Genomic DNA, 11142 nt, shown 5'->3' on the forward strand with positions numbered 1-11142 from the left:
TGCCTGCGTCACGGGGAAGGCAAGCCTCTGCCCCAGTTCCACAGTTACTTCTCTGGTAGCTTATTGCTTCTCTACCATTTTTCAGCCCTTGGTGTGGGGAACGCCACCCTCCCTGGTTATTTCACGTTGTGACATTGGTGAAGGGCTTTCCAAAGGGGTTTTGACTGGCTCCTCTTTCTCCGCTGGACTCTGTTGGGTGACAGTGTGAGGGCCTTGTTACAGATTCCAGGGGAGCCCACATGGAGAGAGGTCCAGCACCTGCCAGTGGACAGGCTTCCAGGGAGGCAAGTTGGCCAGTCTGTGAAACTGGCACCACACCCTGCCGCCGAGAGGACCCCAGGCTCCTCAATCATTGCTTTTTGGCACTGCCAGACCAAAAGGATTCAGATAAGGAGAATAATACCTTCTTCCCGCAATCTCAGATTTTTGTGGGAAATGGCAGATCAAAATTCCAGTTGGGGCTTCTTTAGCAAAGCATGGTATTGGATTGGCCAAACAGTTTGTTAGGGTTTTTCTGTCACATCTTTTAGAACAAAATCCGAATGAAACTTTTGGCCAACCCAATAGAGAGTCTTAAAAGCAAAGATTCCTAGAGCTATGTTTCCAAAATGGATGCTTACGAATTAGATAAAAGCATTCCAAGGTTAAAGAAGTTTAGAGAAAATAAGCTTAAACAAATTTAAGCAGGCTTCATTGTTGCAGGACTTATCAGTGCCTTTAACATACATGGGCATTGTAAACCTCCCAGAGAATACAGCTTACAAAATAATCCAAAGGAATTGGACTCCCTCTTGAATGTATTTTTGATTGCCTAGGCTTAAGGATGCTGGGGGGGGAAAGTGACAATTGTAGAACATTAGCAAGTTATAATTAGTTTTCAGTTTTCAAAGTTATTATTTGTGGCTATAAAATAGGATTTTAAATATATAAAATGTGCTATACTGCCCTCACACTTTCTTAAGAATATGTGTATGTGTGCACGTGTGCGTGCGCACGTGTGTGTGTGGGCTGAATGGCAAGTTTAAATTAGTCATGTAAAGAAACTGTGGCAATGGCTCAAGTCATACTTCACCATAAAACAGCAACATCTAGAACACGTCTGAATGGCTAGCTGTTGATCTGGGAGTCACTGCTTGCTCAGTTCCAGGGTTTCCCAGCATTATTTAGAGAACCACAAAATGCGGTGATTTATAGATGATGAATAAACTTTCATTCTGGTTGCCAAGTAGATTTATATCCTTAATGTCACTGAAAGGTTTATTACTGAACGGCACTGGGGGATAAAAGGGAAATCATTTGGAAAATAAAATCCAGGCAATTGGGCGAGTTCCCATAAAGACTTTTTTCCTTACCACTCTGCAATTCTGTGTTTTTACCTTGCATTATTTTAATTGGAAATAACACTGTCCTACAGCTCTACTTCTAATCAATAGACATAAATTGATCTTTTCTCCCTGTGTTTTTTAGGGGGAAAAAAAAAACCAACACACAACACCTTTATCTTTGGTCTGCATAGGATACCAGTAACAGCAACATGCAAATATCTTTGAATCAGGGTAACAGTCTTTTAGCTAAATCATGCTTCTTGTTTTCTTTGCAGACTGATGAAGTAATAATTGACTTTTATCTGATAAGCACATTTTAAAATCCCTTTGTGAGCAATGGGAGAACTAGCCCCAAATATTTTTTCAGATGATTGATGGAAAAATATCCAGGAGATCAAATTGGAGATTGTAGGGATGGTGTGGCCAGCACTAGCTGCGTGATGAACAGCACATTTTTATTACAGAATGACTTCTCCAGCCATCTCATATCTGCTGGGTCACTTCTCTAGCTCAGCGCTCAGGGAATGCAAATTAATTTTAATACTTGTTCCAGCCAAAAATCATCAGTGAAAGCAGATCGGCTGGAGAAGGAATTCTGCAGTGCCTTCCGGAGAATTCCGCTCCTCTACTGGTCCGTGATATGAATGGCTGTGCTTGGCTCACCTTGGAAAGTGTGGATAATGCAGTTCAGATTAAGTTGCTTGGCTTTGCTACACGCAGCAGAGCTTGTCAGGGTGACTTGGTGTAGTGTGTGCCCACTGGCACTTAGAATCCAGGGGGCTTTTGCTGGCATACTCACTGGACGATGATCCAAGGCGGGAAGGTAAGGAGGTAGGGCATCTAAGAGATAGACAAGAGATGGGAGTGCTCCAACAGCAGAGGTGGGGAGGTGGAGACTGGATGGATAGTCAGGGAGGGCTGCCTGGAAGAAATGCCTTCTTGCAACCGTCTTCCTGATGGATTTCCTACACATTCACGGGCTAGGAGACCATCAGAAAGAGCCACGAGGACCACTCCAACAGTTAGGGGAAAGAAACTGAGATGGAGGCAGGCTGGCCTGGGCGGTTTCAGCATGCCTGGCTTCCTGACCCTCTGTGGCACTGAGTACAGGGAGTGACAGAGATTCATGTGAGGGAAGGGCTCGACTTCTCAGCCAGAGTCACCACATGCTGACAGGAATCAGAGGCAAGAGCCTTGGAGGTGAGAGATTGGGACTGAGCTGGGCTTTCGCTGGGCTAGGGAGGTTAGGCAGGACGCGGCAGGGCAGAGAAGAGGGACGGACAGAATTCTATCAGGCAGTTTGGGGGCACCGATGGCGCAGGCTCCCAGGGGTAAAGAAGGACAGCCTTTCAGACCAACTGGGAAAAGGAGGCAGGGGTGCCAGTCAGGCTGGGTGGGGTCTGGGATGCAGGGTGGGGGTAGGATCCAGCGAGGCTTGAAAGCTGGAGATGGGGAGGGCTCGGCTGGGGGAGCCAAGCTAGGGCTGGACAAAGCCACAGGCTGGCCCCCGGGAGACAGTGACCAAGCCCCTCTACCTGTGGGTGACGCTGCTGCTGTTCAGTCGCTGAGTCGTGTCCAACTCTGCAACCTCGTGGCCTGCAGGACGTCAGGCTCCCCTGTCCTTCACTGTCTCCTGGAGTTGGCTCAAATTCATGTTCGCTGAGTTGGTGATGCCATCCAACCATCTCATCCTCTGCCACCCTCTTCTCCCTTTGCCTTCAATCTTGCTCAGCATCAGGGTCTTTTCCAATGAGTCGGCCCTTTGCATCCAGTCAAAGTACTGGAGCTGTACCACCTACTAAGTGCAGGTGCTAAACCACCCGCCACCTGCGGGTACTGTGCTGGTGCTTCCCACGTGCTTTCAGCCTGTCCCGCCCCCGATGCGTCCTGCAGGCAGAGCAAGGACTGGTTCTGGAACACTGATCCCCAGGTTACAGCCGGCCCTGGAACAGGACCAGCCTGCACCCCAGGGACCCGGGTAGCTGAGCAGAGACAAAGGGGAAGCCCCGCCCACAGCCCCAGGTCACTCTAGGGACAGGGGCAGGCAAAGCTCCAACTGGTTAAAGGGTTGGCATCTCAGGGGTTGAGAGGTAGGCCGGCCTCCCAGCCTCCTCCCCAGCCTCCTCGAGGCTCATCTCCTCTCGGTGACTGGGCAGTCATCACGTTCCGCTAATTCCATCACCCAGAGCCTCTGCATCTGTCACCCTTCTGTGTTCACTGCCCTGCCCTAGCCCGCCTTCATCATGTCCTGCCTGGAGCTACGTAGCCTCAGCTTTGATCACAGAATAAGGAGAATGCTGGAAGCAGCGTATACCATGCCTGGTGGCCCCTTTGGACTCCTCTCTGGCGCCTCCATTTCTCCCTTTGCTCCCCACCCCCATCTGTAGTCCAGCCACAGCTGACCTGAGCACTCGGCGGCCCCTCCCTATGCAGCTTCCACATCCTCCCCCAGCACGCCCCGCCCTCCCCACCCTGGACCACGACCCAGCTGCAAGTTCTCTTCTCAGTACCAGATCTCCTCCATCAGGACCATATCCCATAGCAGGAGCAAGGCCAGCCTGTGGGTTGCCGTGGCAACCCCCTTCCACGGCAAATCCCAAGATCGCTGCCTTTTTTACCTGGGTGCTTTCCCCCAGAGGTGAGGAGGTCCACAGAACCAGGGACTCTGCCCAGCACACAGTGAGTCCTCAAGAAAAGTTTGCCGAGAGATGGAGGAAGAGGCTTCTTATGCCACTACTAGAGCCAAGCCCAGGGGGCCCAGGAGGCTCCCAGACAAGGCAAGAAAGAGGCCACATATTTGTGAGCTTTGGGAACGCAAGCCATAGATGATGAGTGAGTCAAAACAGACTGGGGTTGCTGGCAGGACCTTTATAATGCTACTTCCTGAACTTTCTCGGGTCCCAGCTGGTCGAGAAAATCCCCCATCTCCACATGGGAGCCTAGTGAGCGCTCACATATGTGCGCATGTACACACATGTGCCCGCACACGTGTCACGTCCCTGTCCCTTAGAGACTGCCCGGGATTCACTGGGCAACAGGAAGCAGAGCTGGCCCACCGGCCCTCGCTGTAACTGCCCTTGACGTCCGGCGCACGCTTTGCCCCCAGCCCGTGCTTGAGGGGGCATCTGTCAGCTGCTGGGGGCCCCACCTGAACCCCTCAGGTCTGTGCCAGCAGGGCCCTGATCAGAGGCAGCTCACCCAGCTCAGAAAGCAATCCAAGTCTTGCTTCTGTCAGACGCCTTGACACTGTAGCGGGAGCTCATTCACGCATATGATTTATTAACTAATTTTGCATGTAAGAAAAGCATCTGCATCTCGCTTTTATCATCTTGCCAGCAGACAGGCTGAAGACGAGATGCGGCCTGTAGACGTGCTTAATGGGGCCTTAAGCACTCCTGCGCTTGTCCAGAGCTCACACGAGGCTCTGGTTTCAGAACTTGTCTGAGTGGGCTGGCCTAACACAAACAAACACGAGGGTAAACCTCTCATCAGCCATAAATACCACGGGGATCAGAAGAGCGGCTGTAAAATCCTGTGCCAGAGCCCTCCCAGAGCACTCTAGTCATCAGGACTGTCTCGGAACTGGGGAAATAAAAAGGTGCCTCGGTTATTTAAAACTATTGGCTGGGTCTCATCATCTTTTATTATTATAAACGATTTTAAGATTTTTCAGTCAAAGGAATGTGAACGGGTGAGGGTGATATCTGTTTTGGGGAAAAACATCACCCTCGGAGGAGAGAAGGTAAAACTGTCCCCCACCAAACGGGGGAATGTGTTTCCTCCCCTGTCCCTGTGACTTGGTTTGGAAATCAGATCTGTGCAGGTGTGTGCAAGCTAAAATGAGGTCAGGCTGGGTGGAGGTGGGCCCTGATCCGATGACCGGGGTCGTTGTGAGAGGAGGGAATTTGGACAGACACAAGGCGGGGTGGAGGCAGGAAACAGGATGATGCAACGGTAAACCAGGAAATGCCAGCAGTTGCCAGAAGCTCCCAGAGCCGGAAGAGAGGCAGTGCACGGATCCTCTCTGCGCCTCCAGGAGAAATCACGCCAGGGGACACCTGGATTTTGGACTTCTGGCCTCAAGACTATGAGAGAATCAATTTCTGTTCCTTGAGCCACCCAGCCTCGGGCCGTTTCTTACAGCAGCCCTAGGAAATGAATACATGGGACAAGGCAGCCTCCCTCTGACATTTGAGATGGTGACTTTCCAGGCCACTGGGGCCCTCGGTATGGCACAGCTAGAGGGCAGCTGGTCCAGGGGACAAGGATGAATGGTCTCATGCCTAACAAGTTCCCAAACGTTCATGAGTCTCCATTTTTTCCTCCACGAAGTGATGGGAGCTGACTGAAAAGGAAGCCTGTTAGACACCATTTTTTGTGTATACATGTGTTGAACTCTAACGTGACACTTTCATATTTGTTGAGAACACATTCGCATATCTAACCATCGTCATCAAGCCAAGTGACCCTCACACCACAGGCACCATGGGCATCCTGGCAGCCCTCCCCAGGACAAGCCTGGACCCTGAAGGCCCTGGGGGGACCCCCAGCTGTGACTGACACTTGGTCCCTCTTGCCAACCTGATACATCTGCACCCAAACCCAGACTGCTCTCTGTTGAGCCAGAAACTAAGGAGCCTCCAGAGAACACACCCACATAGCCAATATCTGCCAATCAGCTTCAGATGCTGACGTGAGACACATTTCCAGGCAGGGAAAGTCTTTGCACATATATTTTGCTGATTTCATTCCTTAGCATCCTGGGAAGGGTCACCAGGGCCGAGCAGCAGGTGTCCCGCCAAATCCTTCACTGCGGGAAGGATGCGTTCAAGTTTGCCCTTGCTGAGGTCTTGGATGACTCCCCAGAAGAGCTCTGGGTTGGGGGGGTGGGCGGAGGGGGACTCAGCCTGCCTGTGGTTAACAGGAATCCTATTCCAATGCCTGCTGTCCCCCCAGCCGCTCTGTAAGATCCTGGTAATATTTGCTAAGCTGCATTTTATTGACTATGGTTATTTCCCCAGAGGACTTTTATTCAGAATCAGACCAATGATTTCACCTCCTGGGGCCCAGAACATTTTGCTAGGAAGATCCTGTTCCTCTATCCAAAGAAATAAAACAGAGGTCTCCCCGGGCCTCCAGATTTGAAGCTTTGGGTTGGCAGGTCATCAGAATGTGCTCCCCGGGCCCCATCCTTGCCCTTGTCTCTTCTTGTTATTCTTCCTGGTTTAATAGTCTGTTTATAAGCTCCACGAACAAAAGGACAGAGCCCAGCCTTGCTCACCAAGCTCTCCCCGGCTCCCTGCGTGGGGTCTGGCCCAGGGAAGGTTCCTGATAACGCCCTCTCCAGGGCATCCAGGAGCACCCCATCACAGGGTCCAAGTGACACCCGCCTCCCAGGGCTCCCAAAGCTGTCCAGCCTGACGCTGAGCTCACAGCAGGAAAGGGGTTTTGAGATGACGAATGTGGATGCAGACAAACTGGAGTCAACCCTCTCTCCCTGAGACCAGTTTTGCAATCTAGCAGGGGCAAAGCAGAGCTCTTGGAATATCTGTTACGGAGCCAAGAATTTGAACTGGCTACCCTGGCTGCCATGGTGCTTCTTCCCCGGCTGAAATGGGGAATGTGTGTCCCCAGCTATTTCTGCTGAATTCAGGGTCTGCAGATCACCTCTCAAGATGGGTGATCTGTTCCCAGGGTGGGCTGTGAGACCCCGAGGTTTGGGCACTTGGGTGAACACCAGTCCTGCATGTGTCAGGGGCACCGCTGGGACCATCGGTTCGGACAAGGGTCCCAGCCCTGGGGTCCCATGTTTCGCCAGCCCTCCCGAGCCAGCTGCAGCTTACCGCTGAGAGGGTGGGGGACGGTGACCTGCTTCTTGTTGGTGCAGACAGGACGGGGACTCTGCTTTGGAGCCAGGCTCTCCTTCCGCTGGGCTTTTCTTTGCTGGACCATGTGCTCCAGCTTCTTCAGACGTTCTTGCGAGCGAGAAATGAACTGAGGCTTGCGGACTTCCAGGGCCTCCTAGAGGAGCCAAGAAAACAATTGACTAAGGTATTTCTGCTTATGTATTCATGTATTTATCTTTAATTTCTTGGTCACACTGTGAGGTAGGCAGAATCTTTGTTCCCTGACCAGGGACCCATGCCCCCTGCATACGAACCACAGAGTCCTAACCACTGGGGAGCTCCCAAAACTTTTTAAGAGAAGTGACATGGCAAGACAATGCATCCATCTGATTTGGTCAAGAGGCTGATCAAAAGTACAGTGCAAGAGCACGCCCTAATTTTCTTCCAACCGCTTACGGACAGATGGCCACAGACTTGTTGATGACGCAGGTCTCAGCACTGAGAGCCCCCCTGTAGCATGACTTGAGTTACCAGCATCAAAGGTACACCTCTGCCCATTTCTCCTTCCACCTGGCAATTCATTCATCTCCAACGAATGAAAATCTGAATGCCCCAAAATGCCATATTCCAAGGTGACGTTGGTGGGAAAGGAATGCAAGCCTTAGAGTCACCTGCTTCTGCCAGGGGCTGGATGCCTTCTGGAAGCTCAGAACGAGATCATTCTCCCAGCATGACTTGTGTATCTTTTCAGGAGAAGCAGTAATCGTAGCGAATGGAAACAGCTTCTCGCCCCAGGAAGTCAGAGCTGGTGGGAGAGCTTTTTCTTTGCAAAACGGTTCTGCAGACTCCATAGAGGAGGTCAGAATCCCCGTGCTTCCTCTTCAGCCTCATCTCTCTCTGCATCCCCGATTCCACGCGTGAACACTGCTCCCCACACAGCTTTACTGAAGAAGAACAACCACCACGATACGTCCTGCTCTGTGCTAGACACTGACCTCAATAGCTTTGTGCGCATCGGTCATCTAAGAATCCTGCACGAGCCACGAGCTCCTGGATGGCACAGGCTGTGACTCCTCCACTTTGTACCCTGCATAGCCAGCACCCCAGCTCTGCACATGGCAGGGGCCCAGCACGGGCCCCCCAGAGCTGCGGCCATAGCAGAAATACCCTCAGCCCCATTCCTCTCCCAGCCCTTAGGGGGCTCACAGTTTCCAGGCAGAGGGTGGCATGGGCTCCATCTGCATCGTGGATGTGCCCCTAGCTGTTGTGCCAGGAAAGGAGTCTCCAGGTCACTTGGCCTTCAAGGTGCCAGCCCAGGTCCTGGGGCCTGGGAGACGGCCCCTGGAACCAACTGTGGGGCCCCGTGTGGCTGCTGCCCCAGCTGTCTGCCCTGATGCTGGAGGCCTGGGTGGCTCCAGGGCTACCGGCGTCTCTCCAGATGGATCCACCCGAGGGGATGGGGGTGGAACCCACGACCCATCTGCAGGGCGGTTTACAACACCCGTGTCTCCCAGGAGGCATGGCTAGCCTTCTCCATGTTTTTTGTCCTTCTAATCTTTATATCTGTGTATTTTTTGCACTTTAAAAAAGTGTGTCCGTGTTATGTCTACAGTTGGGAAAAGACACAAAATGAAAGCTTCCATATCCTCGAACTCAAGCCCCCGTGACCTTGGGACTACCTTCATCTTTCAAAAGGTTTAACATGCTTATCTGAGGACGGGGTTGTAGGGACAGACTCCTGCCTCACAGGGGTGACCCTCTCCTTGTCTGGGCCCCAGAAAGTTCTTGACACATGCTGACTCTCCTTGCTCCAATCATGGTCACTAATGATCCCCAACCTAGCCTGGGTGGATGGCACCATCTCCTTCCTCACACGGTGGGACAGAGGCCCAGGGAGGTTAAGGGAACTGCCCAGAGTCACACAGCCACCAGGAAGTAGAGTCAGATCTCCAGCAGCAGAAGTGAGGCTGTGTGCCCATGGGCTCCCCGGGAAGTCTCCCCTCGGCGGGAATCGAGCCAGAATGTACAGTGGGAATCAAGCCGGACCTTGCCTTACCTGCAAGGTCAGGGAGCTTTCGGGCCCTTGGTGGCTCTCGGAACAGTCTTCGGGCAGGATGTGGGTCTCTGGGTCCTCGGGGGGTGCTGGCTTGGACTCAGCGTTGGTGGGGTGGTCACCCTCCTTGCATTCCTTTATTTTAACGACCAAGTCACAGCACGTGTAATCCCCTGGGAGAGAAGATTTAGAATTCCATTTAGAGGGCACTGAGTGCTTTTCTCCTGGCTTTTCAACACCATTAGACACAGAAGACAATTTGGAAAATGGAAATGCCAGTGGGTTATTAATAGGCCTCGTTAAGCCAACGAGATCATGCCCCAGCACAGACCCCCGGGTGCCCTGGTCGCAGGGAGGCATGTCTGTGAACAGCCAGACTCGAGACTGGCTATGCCACGCAGGTATTCCCCTGGCAAAAATGCTTTTGCAGCCAAGGCAAAGAAACTTCTTCTATTTTGCACTTCATATTAAGTGTGTCCTGTGTAATTAATACAGTTGGGTTGTTTGGGGACCGTGAATTAATTTATCTTATGTTTGCTACACTAATGATGTAAGACAGAGGAACGGCGTTCAATTATTTATCCCGCCCCTTAATCTACTGGAGACTAGCACTGACTTGACATTCATAATTGGGACTCTGTGTCTCAGCACTGGGTTTAGCCCCATCCTGGGGCCATTCTGACACCTTTTGGTGGAAAAGGTCAGGGCTTGAGCTGATGGCACAGCACTTGGGGCAGAGTCATCTTTGGGGTGCTGAGAGGGGGGATTCGTATGGATTCACTGACCACTTACTGACCAGCTGCTCCTCAGGGAACGCGGTGTCTGTCCCAGGTCACTCTTCCCATCTGAACTCCCCCCTCCCCCATCACACGTCCCCCCAGCCGCAGCCTCACCAGCCGTCTGTGGTCTGAAACCCAACCACGTTCTCCTTTCTCCTCACCCACACACCCTCCCATCTCCACGAAACCCCTCTGATCTCACCACCCGGTGACCTCCTACCTTCAGGCTGAGCCCAGATTTTTCAGGAAGCCGGCCCCCATTTCCCAGGTACACCCCGTCCTGCCTCCTCTGTGTGCCTGCCGTGGAACACACTGCACACATCAGCAGCAGCAGTGGGCCCATCACAGGATGCTCCAACCCCACAAGCCTGGGACCTTCTGGAGGGCTGGACCACATCATATGTACCCTGAGCCTCGCCAGACTGCCAGCCTGGGGGCCCTGGAGCAGCTGGCTCTGCTGGGTGGGGAGAGGTGGGCATTCCTATGCTCATGTGACCACAGGATGCAACCCCATGGTCCCATGGGTCCCTTAACTGACCCCCCAGTATAACTCTGCCATCACACCCAGATCCGCCCTGGTCTGGACCAGCTCTCCTATGTTCTCCCAAGGTCCGCTAACGCCCCTGCTACCGACAAGCTCTACAAGCACACCGGGCGTCTCATGGCTCATTCACGATGGATGTTGCCCACCAGGTACCAACTTCAATTCTTTGCCAACAGCATGCTACTTAGAAGTTCACAAATCATTCTTGTTCTTCTAAGCATTTGCTCCTGTTCTTTCTAGATCTTTCCCTATTGCTCCCCATTCCTTTTTCAGGACTGGTTCCTAGCTGAGATATTTGTCCCCAGCCCTCCAGCCAGAGTTAATTACACTTCCCACTGCGCTGCTTCCATACCGTGTGAACCTTTATTCTAGCTCACCCCATACTCAGGGAAGCCAGAGGTCCTCCCATGCTCCCCCAGTGCCAGACCCAGAGACCCCAGGAGCAGCGCCAACATGCCCGTCTTCCTCAGCACTCACAGCACAGCTCGTCCATTGCCTTCCCAGCCTCCGCTTGGGCGGCCAGGCCCCCACGGTGACGTGGTCTGTATCCGGTCTGGCCAATCTCAGCACCATCTCCCCCCTTCCCCAACTTGGA

The 11142-nt window shown here is 52.6% G+C and overlaps 1 protein-coding gene across 3 annotated transcripts in view; it reads right to left on the bottom strand.

Annotated features, from left to right (window-relative positions):
• The window catches only part of C12H10orf90 (chromosome 12 C10orf90 homolog), a 258213-nt gene that overhangs the window by 17742 nt on the left and 229329 nt on the right, over window positions 1-11142 (bottom strand). For all 3 annotated transcript variants that reach the window (XM_088842544.1, XM_088842543.1, XM_055425902.2), the window contains 2 exons: window positions 9228-9397; window positions 7169-7346 (listed from right to left, as the gene is read on the bottom strand). In XM_088842544.1, coding sequence (XP_088698670.1) covers window positions 7169-7346; window positions 9228-9397 — 348 coding nt within the window. The remainder of the gene's footprint in view (window positions 1-7168; window positions 7347-9227; window positions 9398-11142) is intronic.

The sequence above is a fragment of the Moschus berezovskii genome, chromosome 12, assembly GCF_049115385.1.
Source record: "Moschus berezovskii isolate FMDL1 chromosome 12, NW_MosBer_1.0, whole genome shotgun sequence".
NCBI lineage: Eukaryota > Metazoa > Chordata > Mammalia > Artiodactyla > Moschidae > Moschus > Moschus berezovskii.